Source organism: Rissa tridactyla, chromosome 4 (assembly GCF_028500815.1).
Source record: "Rissa tridactyla isolate bRisTri1 chromosome 4, bRisTri1.patW.cur.20221130, whole genome shotgun sequence".
Lineage (NCBI taxonomy): Eukaryota > Metazoa > Chordata > Aves > Charadriiformes > Laridae > Rissa > Rissa tridactyla.
Genome location: NC_071469.1, coordinates 52,123,596 through 52,144,771, shown reverse-complemented (window position 1 = coordinate 52,144,771; position 21,176 = coordinate 52,123,596). Strand labels below are relative to the sequence as shown.

Genomic DNA, 21,176 nt, shown 5'->3' with positions numbered 1-21,176 from the left:
CTACCACATACTGAGCCCTATCCCAGACACCGCAATGTGTGAATATGAGCTAATGTCACTGGATCTTTGAACCACACTTAAGGACTCACGAAAGGCGATGCGGGCATAAATTGGAAGGCCACTTCTCCCAGCAGCACCCTGTCTGCAGTCATGGCCAGCAGAGGACATTTAAACAGAGAACATAAAAACAGGCAACCCTGAACAGTATCAATACTTGGTTCTAGCCCTTCCTCCTTGAAATAGCTATCTTCCATTTTCAGCACCAACTGAACACCAAAAATCCATCGTAATAAGATCCATAATAAGGGGATTTTATGAAAGGAAGACTTAACAGTTAAGATACAACAGGATTCAATAGTAAGCCACAGCCCCATTAGCTGGAACTAGACATGAATCTAAAGACATGGACGTGTTGCAGAGGGTCCAGAGGAGGGCCACAAAGATGATAAGAGGGCTGGAGCACCTCTCCTACGAAGACAGGCTGAGAGAGTTGGGGTTGTTCCACCTGGAGAAGAGAAGGCTCTGGGGAGACCTTATCTCTCTGAGGAGGCCTTCCAGCATCTGAAGGGGGCCTACAGGAAAGCTGTAGAGGGACTCTTCATCAGGGAGTGTAGTGATAGGACAAGGGGTAACAGTTTTAAACTGAAAGAGGGTAGATTTACATTAGATATCAGGAAGAAAATTTTCACTATGAGGGTGGTGAGGCACTGGAACAGGTTGCCCAAAGCCGTGGCTGCCCCATCCCTGGAAGTGTTCAAGGCCAGGCTGGATGGGACTTTGAGCAATCTGGTCTAGTGGGACGTGTCCCTGCCTATGGCAGGGGGTCTGGAACTAGATGATCTTTAAGGTCCCTTCTAACCCAAACCATTCTAGGATTTTATGAACTACAGCAAGGTAGACCCAGAGGATGTACCGGTCTGATTTTGCCATGTTGGGGGACATTTCCTTTCTCATTTTCAACCAATTGAAGTTTCCCTTTGTCCACCATACTCTGGGCAGCAAATTTCCATACATGGATAAGCTTAACCAAATAAGACATTAAAAGAAAAAAAAAAAAAAGACTAGAAAGGTGCAGAGAAGGAAATCTTTCCTAGCAAATCCTGGCTCTAAGTGACCACTACTTCTTAACAATGGAATACAGATTTGCCTTCCTCTGTGTCCGTATCGGGGCCTTTTGTTGTTTGCCAAGTATCCTGTCACACCCCTGACATCCCCACTTTGGAGATTTTACGTAAGCTCCCTTTAGAGGAGAAATAACACACTGCAAAAATGACTGTGGTTGGAGTAGTTCTATCACAAGGAAATAGAGCCTTTATGTACTCCAGATCTTTACTAACATACCTATCTGAACATCCCAAAAGCCACCAGACACAAACCTGGAGTGCATACAGTTTGTCCCCACCTCAAGCAGAGCTTTCGTCATGTACCTGTGTGTGCTTGAGAGATACTGCTCTGCTTGCAGCAATGGGCACTTTCTGCTACCTTTTTCCCACTGTGCCGGTGCTGGTGGAAAGCCTTTCTTGAACAAGGTCTGGTCAGTATTCACTTTGCCTGATGATCCTTACGGTGCCTGAGTTTGCTGACCTTTAGGATGGAGTGTAAAGCTTATCTCCATCCTCAGCTTTTTACCTGAGGGGAGGGAAAGATGACAATTCAGTTTTGGAAGAGGTTCTCACCAGTAAAAAGGGATTGACAAGTGAAATGCTTCCCGCTCAAATTGTTTTCCACACCTCCTTCAGCTATCACTGAGCACTAGTTGAATTATACCAAGTAAACAGTTTCAGCTTGTTTTAGTCTAGGTAAGTTTCCTAAATGTTTGAAAGCAAAGCCTAAACTTTTGTTTCTTTTCTCACCCTGACAATTCAGCTTTGTCCAGTAAGGAAAGCAAAAGCACACATCTGTTGAAGCCTTCCTGTTTCTGGCGCTCTGATCCTTTTTAGCCCAGCTATTCAACCTGTTCTTTTAAAAGCACCTCTCTTTCTACACACATTTAGAACCTCCTTTCATCCAAAGTTGACAAATCCCCCTAACACAGCCACTTCTCATCATGTCTCCTCTTATTAAACCCCTGCACAACAGATCACACATTCCCCCAACCATCCAAAATAAGCATAGACCTCTACAGCCGCCTTATGAGGGAATGAAAACAGCAGGTAACCGGAGCACCCAGAGGGAAGCAAAGTCCAAGGACACAGAAGGGACAGCGAAGACAGAGCTGCAACCCTACAGATGTAGGCTGATTCCTCCATCTTCAAGCTTCTTCCTCATGGCTCCAATTATTTGTTGACAGTATCTAGTTAAGTGATTTCATTGTCAGAGGAAATGCTACAGGGCAGATTAAACTGCTGGGCTGCTACCAAAACCAGAATGTACTAATTTGGAGCAGAAATTCCCCATGAAGGTAAGGCAGTAGCAAATGGTAAGTTAGCTACCTCTGTGACAGTCCCGTGAAGAGCCAGAAGAGCCCCACAGATTTGCCCTCTGTTGGACCTGGGGGATCGTCCTTTTTCTAAAGCAAACAAAGCTAGGACTTTCTAACCTTCCACTCCTCCCAAGCCAACTGCTTGGGGGCCATTCTGCAGGGGGCCAGGTCCTTCCTTTGTCCAGGTAACGGGGCACTTGTGTGCACACCCTCCCAGACAAGTGTCAGGTTATTTAAATCAGCTCAGCAAGTCTTTCAGCCTGAGAGACACAAAAGCAATATAAACAGAGCTTCCTTTTGCACTCTGTCCTCAGAGAGTCCTATCCAGAGCAGATCATGCTGATACAACCTGACAACATCCAGGGATAAAGCGGAGGCTCACACCAGATGCAGTCTAATAGTAGCTAGTATTATAAGAGGGCAACCAGAGATCAAAGAAACATTTTCGTTTCTTTCCTACTACCAGTCACTCTGTAAACTGAACAAGCCCCCAGCCCCATCAGAGCAATGAAGCGTCTGATCCTCGCAATCCTGTCACGGGTAGGGAGAAAGCACCTTCCAAGAGATGCTACCAGGGCTGAACTGCATTTGCTTTTCTTTAAAGCCTCTTGTATAACCCTTCACCCTTCCTTACATTTCACTGTAATACATTTGGCACAAAACTGAAAAATTGCAAAACTCCTCAAGAAGTTGGATTTGTTTGCTGCCTTTTTAAGGGGCAAGTAGGGGGACAGTTCCTCGATTATTTTTGAACTATTGATTTTTATTATTATATTTAGGAGGCTGCTCCCCCCTCCACCTCCGAGTTAACCATTCACTTGGACTTTCTTTCAGGCAGGTGGTTTAAGCTTGATCTGCCCTCCGGGGGTTAAATAAAGAAGTGACGGGAGGAAAACCAAAACCTTTCCAGTGGCTCATATTTGAAATTCTTTCTTCGCTCTCTCTCCCTCTTCTACATGGGGCTCCTCTGCTTGTGGTTGCCCTAATTATTCCATTAGGGAATGGCGAGGGGCAAGGATTAACAATGAAGCAGATCACAGGAAACTGTTACCAAAAGCACAATGCGGACACCCACCCCCTCCATCCCCCCGTTCCTCCCTCCCAAGAGACGGTCCCCCTCACCCTTCTGTCGATGCCATGGTCCCGAAAGCCCCCCTGTCTTCTCAAGAGTCCAAGGGATTATTTTGGATAGTAGAGCGCAAAGGAGGTTGGCTCTTTGGGATAACCCTTGCTCGCGTCTGGGAAGGAGCACGCAATTCCTTGTAATCCTGGGTGCTCCGCAGGGCGAGGATCCGGCAGCTCCGCTCCGCGGCTCTCTCCCAGCCCGCCGCCGCCGCCCCAGCGAGTGCTCTCCGTGCCCCGGGGACGGGCGCTGCTGCCCCGCGGCCGCCCAGCAGTGGCCGGCGGGGCGAGGAGGCGCTGGCACCTGGGCTGCGATCCCCGGCCCCCTCCCCTCGCCGTGGGGTGCGTGTGTGTGTGCGTGTGTGCGAGAGGTGGGGGCGACTTCACATCGGCGCGGTGTTGGCTGAGGCTGGATTGGAAGGTTTTAGCCCTCGAGCCGTGGATTTGCAGTCTATCCCTCTCTATTTTAGGCACGGGCTGACATCACGAGCCGTTGTTACTCCTATAAATCCCCCCAACCGCTCCTTGACAGAAGCTGGGGGTGGGGAGGGGGGGGCGGCGGCGAGCCCCTCACAGTGGGAGGGCCGGACGCTGCCGATCGCGACCTGCTCCGCTCGCCGCCGACCGCCACCGCCTCCCCGGGGCAGGCCCGGCCCTTCGCAACGTGAGGGCCCGCCGGGACTTCGGAGAGCCGGCCGGGAGCGACGGGAAGGACCGAATTTTCCCCCCTTAGCTCCCCTACACACACACCGTGTGTGTCCGGCTACCACCTCATGCCCCTCGCCCCTGCCGAGCCAGCCGGCACTCCAGCGGGAGAAGAGTCCCGCTGCTCGCCCGGCCGAGGGGCACGCCGCCGCCTCCCTGCCTGCCGGACCGCGCTCCCCGCAGCCGAGGCACCTGCCCCTCCACGCAGCGGCGGCAGCAGCCTCCCAAGGCTGCACGGCACGGTCTGTTCAGCCCTTCGTGAGAGCAGCCCGGATCTGGCTGCCGGCCGCGGCAGGACCGAAAGGCCGTGGCTGGCGGCGAGCAGGGCGCGGGGCTGCCGTACCGAGCGCGCGGCGCCCGGGCCCGGCCCAGCGACGGCGCGGTGCTGCCCCCTGCCGAGCAGGCGGGGGCGGCGCCGCAGCGGAGCTCACACCTGCCGGCGCTGCGGGACCCCGGCGGGGGCGGTGAGGCCCGGCAGCGGCGTCCCCACCGGCTCCGCTTGACCGCGTAGCAGAGCCCAAGCGCGCCGGGCCTGGCCCAGCTGCGCGCAGCCGCGACCCCTGGAAGAGGCCGCCGTCCCGCAGGTGTCCGCAGCACCTCCTCGCGACCTCTGCCCGTTCGCACCGCCCTCAGCTGGGCCTGGGCCCGGGCCCGCCCCGCGCCGCCTGCCTACCTGCACCGCCCGCCGCCGCCGCGCCCTTCAGCGCCGCCCGGCCCCGCCCCGCGGGGGGGCGCCACGCGTGGCCGCGGCCTACAGGCCCGGGGGGCGGGGGAGGTTGAGGCGCGGGCGTGTTCCCCTGCCGGCGGGGCCACAGAAGGGGTGCTTCCAGCAGCTGCTGGGGCGCGGCTGAGCCTCGCTGCAGGGCCCCGTCCGTGCCGGGGGGTGAGCCACCGGGAACGCGGGCGGGAGCGCACTGGCAGGCACCTCTTCAGAGCAGAAAGGGTTGTACGGGCACTCACAGCAGCTCGGCTCACAGGACAGCACAGGTATGCCCTGCTGCGACCCCTCCTCCTCACCTCATTCCTCCTGGGAACCGCAGCATGGTTTAGGCTGGAATTTTCCAGATCCTGCTACCAGCCAGAGCCTGGCCTGGCAGCCCACTGACTGGCCTGCGAGCAGCAGCCAGGCCACGTTTGCAGAGTAGTGCAGGAAGATCTCGTCCTGTTCGGTAACCACACTCCTGTGCTGGGGCAGGGGGCACTCGTGCCATGTCGAGACACTGCCATGCACCCTCACTTCAGTTTTCCCCAGGTGAGGCTCTGCCTGCCAACCTTCATGCTGTCTTTCCATCCAAGTCTGATGTCCCGTTTCACGGGGAACAAATGTTTCTGACATAGCCTGTTCCTTCTGCACCAAGGAGGCAGCACACAAAGCCAGCAGCCATGCAGGAAGCTCCCTGCCACGATAAAGAGCTGTGAGGCTGCAGGGGACGCACAGCCGAGCAAAGGCTGCCTGACCCTGCACACTGCTCCCACTGCTCCAGTACGCCTTTCCTGCGACTGAGCAAATTTCAGTACCTGTCCTTAAAAATGGCAGGATGCAGCTTAGTATGTATCCCTAGTCCTAATCAAATACACATTTTTTCTTTTAATCTTACCATGGACTTAGGTTTTCAAGGGAAACAAGTTACCAGGGCAATTCCATTAGAGTCACTGCAGGTATGCCTGACAAGAACGTGTACTTCAGTAAGTCCGTTTCTTTACAGTGCTATTTTTCAGCTAAGCACCCTGGCTTTTGGAAGTAATGTAATACATCCCGAGCCCCAAAAACATACAAAGGGAGAAGTATAAACCCATTGGAGTGAGTAAGCATGCAGAGACTGTTTTGCTCTCTTTTTTTCATAGCGACATCTTTATGGCCTTTCTAGGATGCACAGCTCTTTTACTCAGAGGGAAAATGTGTTGCTATACACGTTGTGCTATTTCACACCCTTTCTCCAACAGATGGCATAGATCCTCACCTGCTTAGAAAGAGATGTTTGAAATAGTTTTGCATCTTAAAAATAGATCCTAGCTATCAAAGGCATTAGTGATGCCAGCTCACAGGTTGTTTTTTTTCAACCATTCATCCCCCGTTTTTCCTCATTATTGGCATTAGACGTTAACCCTTGTTGTGCTCAAGCTGTAAGTACGGAACTCCTGTGGGTCAGCCTGCCAGACAGGATGGACAAGCTGATTTGTAATTTCTATGAATACTAGGCATGGTACAGCTGCTTAGATATGTTGATATGATTGCCTATGAAAGTGAACAAGTCCATGGGACCCAATGGGATACACCCACGGGTACTGAAGGAACTGGTGGATGAAGGTTGCTAAACCACTCTCTATTATATTCCAAAAGTCATGGCAGTCTGGTGAGGTCCCCACTGACTGGAAAAGGGGAAACATAATCCCCATTTTCAAAAAGGGAAAGAAGGATGAACCAGGGAACAATAGGCCAGTCAGTCTTACCTCCGTGCCTGGTAAGATTATGGAGCAGATCCTCCTGGAGGCACTGCTGAGGCAGAAGAATAACAAAGAGGTGACTGGGTACAATCAACACAGCTTCACCAAGGGCCAATCATGCCTGACAAACCTGGTGGCCTTCTATGAGAAGGTCACAACATCAATAGACAAGGGGAGAGCAACTGACGTCATTTGCCTGGACCTGAGCAAAGCTTTTGACACTGTCCCGCATGACATCCTGGTCTCCAAGCTGATAAAATATGGGTTTGATGGACTGACAATTCAGTGGATAAAGAACTGGCTTGACAGCCGCACCCAAAGAGTGGCTGTCAATGGGTCCCTGTCCAAGTGGAGGCCAGTGACGAGTGGAGTCCCTCAAGGATCAGTACTGGGACCGGTCTTGTTTAACATCTTTGTCAGCGATATGGACAGTGGCCTAGAGTGCACCCTCAGCAAGTTTGCCAACGACACCAAGCGGTGTGGGGCGGCTGACACGCTGGAGGGAAGAGATGCCATCCAGAGGGACCTTGACAGGCTGGAGAGGTGGGCCCATGCCAACCTCATGAAGTTCAACAAGACCAAGTGCAAGGTCCTCCATCTGGGTCAGGGCAATCCCAAGCACCAATATAGGCTGGGCAGTGACTGGCTTGAGAGCAGCCCTGAAGAAAAGGACTTGGGGGTGCTGGTGGACGAGAGGCTCAACATGAGCGGTCAGTGCGCACTAGCAACCCAGAAAGCCAATCGTATCCTGGGCTGCATCAGGAGAAGCGTGGCCAGCAGGTCGAGGGAGGTGATTCTCCCCCTCTACTCCACTCTTGTGAGACCCCACCTGGAGTACTGCGTCCCATTCTGGAGCCCCTACAACAAGAAAGATATGGACGTGCTGGAACATGTCCAGAGAAGGGCCATGAGGATGATGAGAGGGCTGGAGCACCTCTCCTATGAGGACAGACTGAAAGAGTTGGGGTTATTCAGTCTGGAGAAGAGAAGGCTCTGAGGAGACCTTATAGCGGCCTACCAGTATCTTAAGGGGGTCTACAAGAGAGCTGGTGAGGGACTTTTTAGGATGTCGGGTAATGGTAGGACTAGAGGGAATGGATTAGAACTAAAGATGGGTCGATTCAGATTGGACGTTAGGAAGAAGTTCTTCACCATGAGGGTGGTGAGACACTGGCACAGGTTGCCCAGAGAGGTGGTGGAAGCCCCATCCCTGGAAGGTTTTAAGGCCAGGCTGGATGGGGCTCTGAGCAACCTGATCTAGTGGGAGGTGTCCCTGCCCACGGCAGGGGGGTTGGAACTAGGTAATCTTTAAGGTCCCTTCCAACCCTAACAATTCTATAATTCTGTACCTGTACATATGAATACATATGTCATATAACAATAGAAATAAAACACTATGTTTGCATTTAGAGATTAGCCAGAATTTAATCTAAGATTCAATCATTGAGGTCCAGAAGTAGAACAAAATTCTACAGCTAATTCATCTTTCTGTAATGGACTATGCTAAAATCTAAATCCTGGGGGTTGAGAGAAGCCTGGCCATTTTCTTGCTTCTGCTTTCTTTGAAGAGCATCATGACTGCAAAAAGAAGGGAGCTTGAATTCTTCTGTGCATGCACAACTGTAGCAATCCTCCTGTGATTTTCCATTAATTCCTTCAAGTTTCTCTTCAAGAGGAAGTTTCACTTTTGTGTGACATACAGCCAGCGAACAGCTATATTGTTGTTGCCTGAGCCCAGAAACTTTTGGCTATTAGTTGCCAGATCTGTGAGGGGTTTGAAGTCAAATGGGGACAAGATTCAACACGGAGGAGGAGTTAGAGGATCAGTAAATACTAGGCATAGCTGATCTTTAGTAAAAGGGGAAGAGTGAGGGCTAAAGCTGGAATTAATGCAGACTTTTGCTGATCTGTGTGGAGTGCCTAGTTCTCTACTGGACAAATCTTGGAGAAAAGAAACATTTAGGGCCACCTCTTCTCTTTCAGTTGTAGCAGTGGAGAACAATAATTCTATGGAGAGCAACGCAGTCACAATGTCATAACTGAGAAAAAAACAGCTCACAGACCTTTATGATTTCTGTTTTAGAAGATAATTTTTCTTACCATTAGAGTGTAGAGAATGTCATTTAATGTAATCATGGAAGAGCTCTGAGTGGGCAAGCCATGCTCCAATAAACAGTTCTATTCCTTTCTCATTTCATTCTTCGTCGATAGTGTTAGGAAGAAACATGTTGACTTTCTGCAAGTTTGCCTTTCTCCAAAATTGTCACCTAATTTCCTCTAACCCCTTCTGTCATTGGGGGAGTACCAAATGTTCACTGGCACGTGTTCCTCCTAGAAGAGGAATGAAACACATCTTATTTTTCACATTTAATTAAGAATTTTTGTTGCTGCTGTTGTCAAGCAGTTTGTCAGCCACGCATAATCTCCTGGAAGGAGGAGACAAACAAGATAAAAAGAAGCAATATACTTTGGTTGTAGCCCTTAAACTTTTTGATTCAAGCAACATCACCTGGTCCTATTGCCTGTAAAAATAAGAAAAGTGCAAGAGCATAACACATTAACTTGGCCCAGGAAAGCAAAAAATAAATTACATCGAATGACATCCAATACTAATTGCCATTTTAGCAGCAATTTTCAGATTCAAAAGTAGGTGGAAACTACTGAATGCTAAGAAACTCTTAACATGATTTGACAGCATCAGAGAATCAGAGCTGAAGTCCAACTTGTTAGCTTACAACTGCAGGATCCGAGTCCTTCTTGGTGAGAGTACTAAGTCCTTTCATCAGATTCACAGCCTTCACATCCAACTATTGCTGTGAGCTGGTTTGGGCACGGTAATAATTTGGAGGTCCTACAAATTCCAAGGTGTCATAGATGACTTATCCAGTAGTCATCACTGATGGAAGACATTCCCCTGTTCCTCCTCCCCAGCTTTTTCTAGGGCTCATCTCTAGTCTCTAGCCACAACTGAATAGAGAATTATTTAGTTAAAGAGCCATGATTAAGGACCATGTGAAGACCAAAGTCTCTCCTCTGGACAACATGCCCAATGGGAGAACCTTACACTTTGATGTCAAACAGTCCAGTCAAGAAAAGCCTCTGCTAAGTGTGAGACCTGGACATTATTCTTCACCCTGAAGAGTTACAGAGGAGTTATTTTGCCACAAAAGTATGTGAACTGATGGAAACCAAAGGTTTTCCTGAGGTATTCCTGGGTCTTTGAAATACTCCACATGGAAAAATGTTTTTGAAAGTATGTTTCAGGTTTTCATCTGTTCAGAATAAAAGATGGGAGAGAACTCCCCTGTACATTTCATTGCAATGGTTCATGCACAACAATAGCAGCACTGCATATATTAAGAAAAAAAATCTTGTTATTTATTTATATAGTAATTGAATTTTATGCTAATTCTGCCTTTCAGCATACCTGAAGAGCCCCAAGTGAGAGTCACGTGCAAACAGACAAGGGCAGTAGAGAGTCCCTAGAGTGTGACACAGATAAAGCAACATGGAATCTAGATGATGTCAGACATGAGTATGTAGGTTAAAAAAACAAACCATGGTTTATTTAAATGTGTAAAGTACTTGGAAGGGAAAAAGATTACATTGTGCTATGGCAATACAGACAGCACATACCGTAACAAGCTCATTCATCATTATGAACTCAGGCTACTCTTTCCAGCCTCCTAATCCTCTCAGTCCCACGGATCTTTGGGAGAGGCTCACCGTTGATTTCTCTAGGGAACTCTGCACTACAGATTAATTTCAGTCGGAATTTGCTGTCCTGTTTCTGTATGTTAGACTCAGGAGCAGAGCATCATCCTCCCACCAGGGGAGACAGGCTAAATATGGCAAAACTTCTCATGCACTAAGACCCTCTGTCATGGGTTAAGTACAAGTAGCCTGATGGAACACCTGCTCCTAGGACAAATTACCAGGCTGTCTGCCTTAACCTTATCCCAGACATGGCTCATCACTGGGATGAGAAGCCTAAAGCAGCAGAGACTGAGAGATATTATGATAGTTATAAAATGCCATTTCCAGACACAGCTTTTTATTTCAGGTTCTTCTCAATCCAGTCTTTGAAGAGAAGAGCTTTGGTGTAGCCACTGTAGAGTTCTAGGCTGCAAGTTTTATCATAACCCCAGCTCACTAATCCCATCAGGTGCCACCTTAGCTCAGGAGATGCTTTTCCTGGCAAAATTATGGCTGCAATCCCTCCAGTTTCAGCAGGGCAGATATTAGAAAAGGTTGTGTGGTCTTGTTTGGCGCAGAACATGCTGTCAGTGATGCTGACTTGTATCCCATTATCCTCATACTGTTGCTCACACAACAGTGAATCCACCATCCGAACAGCTCCCATGCGGATTGTGTCATTCTTGTATCTGGGATCTTTAATGTCAGCCAATACCTTCCAGCCAGTAACCATTATTTTTAAATCCTCTGTAGATGAAGTCAAGTCTTGAGAAGATGACAAGCAAATGGGTTGAACACGACTGCTGATTCTGGCTTTGTCCAAGAGTTTTATGATAGCTATGTCAGAATCAAGTAATATAGGATCATAATTGGGATGGACTATGATGGCAGAAATCTGGGGAGGAAAAAGAGTAGGAAGAATTGTAGAGTTAATAGCAATGACAAGTCAGCAGCATTCTTTCCATACTACTATATTACATGTTAGTTTATTTTGCATACTACTTCTCTACCGTCCACTCCCAAACTGTTCTTTCACCATAGTGCTCACTCAAATGAGAAACACGCAAAGAGATCAAGCATCTTCTGACTTTTTTTTTTGCTTGTGTTTCAGGAAAGCTTTTATTGCATGAAACATTGCAGTCAAGAACATTTTCAGCAAAATGGGGAGTTAATGTGCAGTTCAAGTTTTCCCACTGTTTACTGAAAAGATCTTACCTGCCATGTCATCGTCAACCTGTACAATTTGGGGGGGACAGGACGGGACAACAACTTTGAATTAAAATGTTATCTTCTTATTGAAATTCAGCCACCTTCCCACCAAAAAAGAATGCTAGCAATACATCACATAACGCAATGGGCCAAACCGTTAGTGCTAGTTACCTTGATGAAACACTACAAGAACAGATTAGCTGAAGAAGCAGCACTATGTCTTTGATAAAGCATACTATATACCAAAAAAGCTTCACAGAGATAACTACACAACTCGCCTGCAAAGTCAGAAGAAAGAACACAAAGAGAAAAAAATAAAAAAAGGCAGTGCAGGCAAAGGTGTATAAGTTTTCAAATGAGGTTTAACAGTAGAGAACTAATAAGCTGGCGAAAAATAGGAAGTGTGTTCCAGAATGCTGCAGAAGTATTGTAAAAAATAATATATTTCCTTATAGGAAAAAGCTGGAATTAGAGAAAGAAACTAAAAAAAAAGGGGGGGGGGAAGGAGGCAGAGAACCAAATTAACTTTGATTTCTTGGATAAAATCCATTAATTAACTCACATAACACCACCACCCCCACCACCCCAAAAAAGAGACACACACAGCCAAAACTGCTGTATTTCTCCTAATTTTGACATCAGCCTTTCTAGTTCTACTTGAAAAAACCAAATCATTCCATTGAGTCTGAGGTGCTATTTTTAGAGCTGCAGCCAGACAGATTTGAGCTGGAGCCTCAACTTTTGAGTTTAGAGCTATACAGCCTTGGGGTTGAGATGTGAAATGCGCTCATGATGTCAAATCAGGATCTAGAGCACAAGTGTTTCCCTCATAAATTATGCTAATCACTTTTGACAGTAGCTGGCATCTCTTCTACTTTTTTTTCTGGCAATATCACTCAAGGCATTATGGCCCACGGAACCTGAGCTATTTTCTTAGTCATCTGTGTTAGGGGGTGAACATATGACTTGGACAGTGTCAGGGGAATTTAATGAACTACAGCATGTGCCCTCCTTGTGCCATGACAGTTCTGTCAGTTGAGGCCCAAAGATGCATTTCAAAGAACAGTGTGTAAAACAATATATTGCTCAAAGGATAACCTTTTTCTCCCCATACAAGATAGACGTGATCAGCATCTGTCTGTGCTCATCATTTACCACTTCCAGCAGACTTACTCACCCGCAGGTTCTGGATGGTCTTTTCATCCCTGTCATCATCTCTGTAGTATTTCCCCAGAACCACCTTGAGCTCTGCTGTCTTGAGCACAATGGTCTTGCCCAGGTCAGTGACGCAATGAGCTGCCACCACCACGGTGCGCTCATTCACCAGGGCCCCGCTGCAGATAAGGATCCAGGCCCCTTTCCGGAGACTGTTCTCCTTCACCCCATTGGCCGTCCGATAGATTGCTGCTTGCCAGGGCCACCTGGTAGAGGTCACTGTCTTCTGAAGGGTGATGTTTTCTGCTTTTCCACAGACTGAGAAAACAGGAACCAAGAATGAGATAATGCCTTTTCCCCATCAAAGAATCTGAATATCACTCTTGATTCCTGCTTAGGATGTGCCAAAAGAAAACAAACAGCAATGGTTAGCATGAGGGATAGCTTTCTAATTAAACTCTGTCTCCAACCTGTTAAATTATAGTATAGAAATATTTTATATAGCTTTTTTTAGAAAACTTCCAATTTTTCCATTATTATCTGAGTTCCTGGCTGAAGTAGAAACGTGGATTTAGTGCTTGAGCAGGTGAATTTTCATGACAACCTTATCAAACTGCACTATAAGGAGATGACTGCATAAAGAAATGAAAAGAACATCCCTGATTCTTGCTTATAATAAAACACCATAAAGCCAGCAGTGCACTAAACCTCACCCTGGGCAGTCACAGAGTAATTGCGAGGTCCTCTCCCAGAACTGACCTTAGCACAGGTGAGTTCATGCCTATGAGAACAGACTTGTCTTGCAACAAGAACCTTGAAGTAAATGCATCTAAATTAACAGTCATCCTGGGGAAAAGAAAATGCTCTGCCCTGTTCTAGGAGTATAATACCCGGGCTCAGACCTGGGGTAAAATCTCCTGTATTAGGAAAGGTTTACTTCAGTTGAAAGAGTTAGATCATGTGGTCACATTTTTTAGTCTCCCTTAGGACGTTTTCTTTTTCCTGGGATGTAGTGTGTGCATGCCCATAGTGAAAAGGATTGAATGAAATACTTTTCAATACATGAGATTATCTCAAAGCAAAACCACAAACAAGAACTCTAAAAATTTGCTTGATGTTAGGATCTACTTCTCACAGTTTGCCTGATGGCAGTAGTGGGTTGTACCAACTCTTGTGATGTTCCTACCCTCACTTACTCTGTGCACTAGCTCTGTCTAAGATTTTATCTGGACTTCCAGTTTGCACTATGTACCCTTCTTTACCGGGGTATATTAAAGGAAAAGCCTCTTAAAATGCAGACTCTCCATTCTATTGCTTAAACTTTGGTGGTTTTGTCAGCTGTGTGCCAAAGTACAGAGACAAAAGAAAAATCACATTTGCAGTACATAATACAGGACAAACATGAAATTATAGTAGGAAAATGTTTTCAATTCAGCACTGAAACTCGCTACACCTTTTGCTAATAAAAGAGTAGAAAAATTGATGGCAAACTACAGTGCTGAAAGCTTGATCCCTTTACTATCAACTATACAAGTTCTGCTGGTGAACAAAAAGAGCCATATATCCTGCAAGCTTTATTGCTTCTGTCTCCCAGCTGGAAGCATAGGCAGCCTACACCGCTAATTATCTAAGATGAATACGCATCCTATTCCCCCACCCACCCAAATATGTATACTTTTTTTTTTTCACTTGGAGACTCACTTGGAATACACACAGGGGCTCTCCCACTCCATTTTCCTGTCTTCAGACAAGTCCTCCTGCTGCTACCTAGGCGGCGGTAGAAAGGAGAAATGCACTCATACTGAAGTTGTGTGTGCAGATGCTGGTACCCTGGAGGCAGGTCTCCAAATGGAAGTGCTGGCTTCTTGGTTGGATAGATTTCAAGCTTTTGCTTGCTGAATGCAGATGAATAAAGTTGATGCAAAGGTGTTTCCCTGTTTCAAGGCACAAAACCCACAAGGTAATAATAACACTACGAAAGCGATCATTACCATAGCTTTATCACCAGCCGTAAGTATCATTTAAAAGCATATGAAGTTTGCTTGCAAAAGAATAAGGCAAAAATATCATTCCAACATAGTTTAGCAATGCTCTCATTTACATCCCAGCTATTTTATTTACATATATATACATATGTACACTTACACAAATACACATATGTTTATGAATTTTCTATTTGTGTCTCTTTTTTTTCATTTTACAGTTTCTGGAGTTTGCAGTTTGCAACCAATTGCCTCTGAATGTGGAACGGTTTTTGCGATTCACAAAAGGACTGAGATAGCACATTTTTAAATAAAGAAACTGCACTGTAAGTTGGCATTGCCATAATTAATTCTCACTAGAGAGGAGTTAGGCACATCTTTTCTCTAGTGAACATTTTAATAGACAGTATTAGGAATCGATTCAGATTAAATCATGTTGATAAAGTTGCTTGATTTAGCAATTAATAGAGATAATTGCCTCACCACAGAGATTTCATAATTGTAATAATAGCTCAGCTTCCATTTAGAAATTGTACTGATTAGCTGAAACATGGCGCATAACTAAAAAAATAAGTATATGCACCAACCTAGATATGGACCATAAGCTTGACTACAGTCATACTTAAATCTTCATCGCTTAGAACATGTCCCTTGCTGTAATGCTTAAAAGCACATATCTCCAAAAAAAACCTATTTATGTCTGAAAAATTCAGCAGGAAATTAATTTCCCTTGAGAGTTCTGGTACTGCCTGCATCCAGAAAAGCCACAAGAATGTTTTTTCATGTGGTAATTCAGTTTTTGATCACAGAGAGACACAGACCTCCTCCATCATATAGAATCTGTGAGGCAATTCATAACAGCACTCAAGGAAAGTAGTTATTAAGAACAAGAGCAGTGGTGAGTTTCTTGTATTTTAGAAGAAGGATGAGAGCTGCTGTGGTCATGTTTAGACAGCCAGGGGCCCTTTCCCTACTCACATGTGACCTTGCAATATTGCATAATCCACACTTTGCCTCACTATTAATCTATGAAATGGAGATCCTACTTCAAGGGACAAAAACAGTCCACGAACATGAGACGCCATCATGATGCTATGGAGGTGGGGGCATGTATGTGCTGTCATACAGCTGGTGTTATTATCTGAAACTTTTAGCATAAAAAGACGCATGTGTTCAAAAGTGAATTGAGAAATTTAAGCAAGAAAAATCCCTTGATGGCTACTAAAGCCTCCTGATGCCTTCTCAGGGCCATCTCTGCAATCATACATCACAGAGCGGGAGAGTGGGAGAGTATTTGGGAAGTATGTGCTTGCCTTGTTCCCAAAGTCTTCTCTAGGTATCTGCTTCGGGCCATTGCCAGAGACAGGATATGGCTTGAGCTGGACCTTTATTCTGACCTGGTATGGCTGTTCTTAAAACCAAAGATGAAGACAGTTCTTGCACTACATCTAAAAATAAATGACTCATGTACTGAAAAAAAAAAATCCTGAAATGAGAAATTACTACTTGGAAAAAAATGAACCTGAACATTGCAGCATAACTAATTCAGGTTGGTCTTATTTCAAGAAATAAGCAGAAGGCTAAGCCCAGACAGGGTCCGATCTTTCATTCCTTCCTCCCCTCCTACGCTACTTCCTCCTCTCCCCCATGCCCACCTCAAATCCAACTTTATATCAATTCTGCTATATTGCTTTCGATGGTGAAACTTAATGGGAGCAGGTTACATTGCTATACCCCCTTGCCTCCTTGTGCTCTCTCCACTCATTTCTTCACTAAGATGGCAATGTTCATATTGTTAGACACATCATTAGCCCCAAGGAACTATTCTTAGACTGTTCTCATAGCCTGTCAGAAGCTTGCAAGCCTAATTCTGTCATCGTCCAGTAGTTTGCACATGTCTAACTGTGCATTTCTTCCTGACTGCTTCCAGGCGTTTGCTTTATCAGACCTCCCCTCCCAGCAGCTCTCATTGTTTGGTTATCAGTGGAGTTGCAGGAAAGGCTGCTCAGGCAGGCTAAACACACAGAGTGGAAAGGAGAGGAGGGGAAAAGCAATCACAATTTTTCTTTAAACTGTAGTTGAGATATTGCATTCTTACCTTGACTGAACCTGCATTGGAAGCACTTTCTGTCTCACCAGGTCAGAAATCTTTGGCTCTCTGCAGGCTAGAAAAAATATAATGTTGCACAGTACTTTTCCACATTCACAGCTCAAGTGTTAAGATTCATACATATCCCCACTCTTTCCTCTCACTAACTATAGTGACTGGATTAAGAAAAGAGGCCGTAATTTACACGCATTAAAATAAAGACAGGCCCTAAAACGTAAAGCCTTGGAAAAATCTTCCCCACAGATTGCCAGATCTGTCCCATTTACAACAGTGGAAGCAACTGAGCGTCTTCTGCACTGGCACTTTCAGCCATGGAGGAAGATTTGTCCATCAGTGTGTCTGCATGCCGAATGAAAGATTTACACTACTACAGTTGATGGTCTGGAATCTGAGCAAACCTTTGCAATAATGGATTTATATAAAAAATACTTAATTTCCATCTGTGTAGCCACACACAGATAATAAGCCACACACTCTGCGTACAGAAAAGGCTGCAGGATATTACAGATTTCTAAGAATCTGTTTGCTTGTGCACCCATTGGAAGGAGCTGGAGACTGATTCAAAGGAACACCTCAGAGTTACCTGAATATGCACAAAATAACAGAAGGGAGATTCAGGATTTCTAATTTTGCATATTCAGTTTATTTACTTTAAGAGCAGTATAAAATATTCAGGTTTATCAGTTCAAATAACTCTGCCAGGATCTCCTTCCTGCTGTGCACAGTGGAAGAAAAGGAATCTTGCAGGATGGATTTTATCTGTATGTGTTAGCACTTGTGTTCTGTGGGATTTAACAACATCTAGTTCTTTGTGATTACTGCATATGTTAACCTTTATGTCACTATCAAAATTAACATCAATAAAATGCTTTCCACAAATGATTATCATCAGTAAAGATGCTTTCCACAAATGATTATGTGCTTCACGGAGAGAGTATTTCCATCTAAAATAACAGAATAAAGCAAATTCCCCAGGGACAGACGTATTTCCTTATATTATCATTACTTTAGTTAAAAAAAAAAATTTCCATTAAAATATGTGTCAAACAATTGCTTTGGGAAAATGAATTTGGCAGTTCCCCAGCCTAAATTCATTCATCCGTTCAGGGTTTCAGACATGCTTAGAGTAGCTCCAGGTCAACAGCATAATTACCTTTCTAGCAAAGTACTTAAAGATGTGTATCTGATGAATACCAATAGCTTAAGCATGTCCTCAAGTGGTTTTCTGAACCAAACCTTTTACACTCATGACTAGTCCCATTGACTTAAAAGGATTGTGAGAGGAGAGCTGGGCCCTATGACACATCTCCAATGAGACAATTATTTCTTTCTATTTCGGTTCCCTCCTGATTTTTTTTATTTTGATCTTACTCAGGTTTGATCATAGAATGAGGGTAATAAGGGTCTTAGGGAACATTCCTTTCCGTGTTTAATGATGGCATCTTCTCTGGCTGAGTTTAGCAGCCAGTAGAGCTAGCAAACTAACAATCTCGGTATCGGGTGTCAGTCAGACAGTTTGTTCTTAGCAAAAATGATTGTTTGGCAAGTGTAAATTACATAAAACAAACTCCAGTAAAACCATAGCAGCTTTTGTGAGTTGTGGTAAAAAAGATGGTAAACTACCTTTTATGCAGATTGGCTGCTTCCCTGACCATTCTCCATTGTCTTGGCAGGTCCTCTGTTCGTTCCCACTAAGAACATATGAGTTGTTACAAAAGAAAGCAATGACTGTGCCAATTTTTGCATAGCGTCCATTCAAGAGCCCAGTGTCTTCCACTACTCTTCTGTAGCCATTGAGTGGGCCACCAGGATCTGAGCAGTTTTTTTCATCCAGAACTAATGACGGGGAAAAAATAATAACCATTTTATAAAGTTCACAGCGTTATTTTCACTCATCAGATTACTTGGCATTTCATTAAGATGTTACTACCTAATCTACACTTCATTAAAGATGCCTTTTCAAGACCCATCTGGGATCTCTGTCTTTGAAAAGATCAAATGTTAAAAGAGAAATTATAATATACAGATGTCTGTTTATAATACACAGTTTATTCTTCACTGAGAGCATAAGATTCTCAAATTATTAAAAAGACCTTAAAACATATGTTGACAATTCTGAAAAAGAACCTTGACTTTACATGATGTTACGGTCCCATTACAATTAACAGGGCTACTTCAAAAGCATAAAAGGATGCACTTAAACTATTTACAGGAAACAGGCCCTTGGCATTCTTTTCCCTTTTATGTACTTTCAATACTTCACTGGACTTGGATAATAAAACTAGACTACTTAATTTTACTTCTGTGTTTGGTTGCATTTTGGTTTCTTAGCACTGAGAAAGAGATCTCAATAATCCAGGGAAATACGGGAATTGAAAGACAGCATACAGACATATGTTTACTGATACTAAAAATTTAATACGGAAAGCTTACTCATGCTAGGTTCTGCCTATAAAACCTCTTTTACTTCCTCCTTCCCAGTATTTCCCCCTTCTTTTTATTTGTTGTTGTGGTTTTTTCTCTCAATAAACTTAAATTTTTGGCCTAAATCTGGGTGACAGTATTCCCTATGTGATGCTAATAAATGCTTTTTTCCTATATTTTTCACTCCTCTGCTCTTTCTGTTTAGCATCTGAAAAGGTAATTTTTTTTTCTTCCCCTTTGGATTTCATCTCAGTTTTCTTGTCAGGCTGACAGTAACACACAATTCTGTTTAATTCCTCTGTCTGATGTCTCATTCCACGATAACCAGTGAACATCTCGTTTAGACAGCTAATGTTGGTACTGCTCTGTTTATGGAGGGATGAAAAGACTGAGACACATCAATTGACCAGAAATGACCACTTCAAGTCATTGTTTCAGGCTCAGCTGCCTGCTGAGCCTCACTTCAGAAAAGCACCGACATATAATATATTACAACTTAAACATTTCTTTAAATCCCATGTAAAATCAGCACAGTAACAGTGCATAGGTATGGCCCTGTCCTGTTCCCATATCCTCATGTCACCAGACAGAGCCCAGCTCAGCAAAGCATGGAAGTACATAGCTAACCGTAACAGTACAAGTTCAATGAAGAGCATATGTTCTTATCATTGGGCATATAATACAAGATAAGCATGTATTTCAGTGCTTTCTTTAACAACATTGGATTATAGCATATGCTGAAGGTTATATATGTACTTAAATACTTTTCCTCATGAGTAATATTCAGTAAAGAAAGAGGACGTCTGAACTTTCAACCAGTAAGAAAGGGAGAAGCAGAGCCCTGTGTCCTTTTAATTTGACTCCATTTTTGTTCTCTGTACCTCACAGCTTCTCACATGTGAACCACAAGTGACTGATAACACGATAGCAGCTAAAGACTACAGGGAGTCACCCATAGTATAATGCTTTCTGCACTGATATCTAGCCTAGAGGCATCATCTGATGAGTGGAGTGCATGTTTCCAAGGTTGACCAAGTAAGTAAATGAAAGTCTTCTCTTATTTCATCCTATGCCTATCAGTAACTTGAACAGTAATTCTCTTCTTTCCTAGGCTCAGGTTTATGACTTTTTTGATGGAAAAAAATAAAGAGAAGACATCTGGGAAAGAGAGACCCAAATTACACCATCTTCAGTAGCAGCCCAGTCTAGAGACAGATCTTTGAATAGATCTTTAGCCAGGGACATCATGAAGCAGGGACTTTAGCACAATCCTGATATTACATCTACTGCAACTGGAGACATTCTCTCTAGATAGAAGAATCCCTATTGCTTGCTCTTTCAGATGAACTTACATACAGCTATTTCACAACACTCCCCCTCCAATTTACATTGTTTGCCACAATACACTTGTAAAAGCACTTTTCCAATTGATGCAAATTGTTCTGGAATATGCAAATAAAATTGTGCAATACAAAAACCCCTAAAGATAAATTAAAAGTCTCTTTGGATGAGAAAAAGGGGCTTGGAATTTCACAGCTGAACCAATGTGAATGATAGGCATCCCAACTTGCACAGCCAGAATGAATGGAAGTTTCTCTTTTATCAGTTTTTCTCTAGGATGGGAATTCTGCTGAAATAAGAGTCTAGTCGTCGTGCAGTAAGCCCCTAGTCACCTCCACAGAGTGTACCATACTTCTGCAGAGAAGGTATCAGAGGTACATAGTAATGGAAGTAGCTATTCATTGTTGCACAATGTCCCTCACTTGGTTTTGGTCGTCGACATTTTCAGTCTGTGTGTAAAAGGACGTACGACTAAAGTCTTTGAGGAAATTATTTTTCAGTCATTTGATGTTTCAGTTAGACATTTATATAAACAAGTCTTGCAGGCTTGGGATCCAGCAGAATG

The 21,176-nt window shown here is 44.6% G+C and overlaps 2 protein-coding genes across 7 annotated transcripts in view; both read right to left on the bottom strand.

Annotated features, from left to right (window-relative positions):
- Window positions 1–4,022, bottom strand: part of SLC1A2 (solute carrier family 1 member 2) — a 97,321-nt gene extending 93,299 nt beyond the window's left edge. For 3 of the 4 annotated variants that reach the window (XM_054199613.1, XM_054199618.1, XM_054199617.1), the window contains exon 1: window positions 3,545–4,022. In XM_054199613.1, coding sequence (XP_054055588.1) covers window positions 3,545–3,561 — 17 coding nt within the window. In that variant the 5' untranslated portion in view covers window positions 3,562–4,022. Of the gene's footprint in view, window positions 1–1,427; window positions 1,630–3,544 lie in introns of all 4 variants that reach the window. The other variant, XM_054199614.1, reaches the window with a different exon arrangement.
- Window positions 4,023–10,238: 6,216 nt separating this feature from the next.
- The window catches only part of PAMR1 (peptidase domain containing associated with muscle regeneration 1), a 58,340-nt gene continuing 47,402 nt past the window's right edge, over window positions 10,239–21,176 (bottom strand). For all 3 annotated transcript variants that reach the window (XM_054199609.1, XM_054199611.1, XM_054199612.1), the window contains 5 exons: window positions 18,470–18,682; window positions 16,835–16,901; window positions 14,456–14,688; window positions 12,777–13,072; window positions 10,239–11,285 (listed from right to left, as the gene is read on the bottom strand). In XM_054199609.1, the coding sequence (XP_054055584.1) occupies window positions 10,749–11,285; window positions 12,777–13,072; window positions 14,456–14,688; window positions 16,835–16,901; window positions 18,470–18,682 (1,346 nt within the window). In that variant the 3' untranslated portion in view covers window positions 10,239–10,748. The remainder of the gene's footprint in view (window positions 11,286–12,776; window positions 13,073–14,455; window positions 14,689–16,834; window positions 16,902–18,469; window positions 18,683–21,176) is intronic.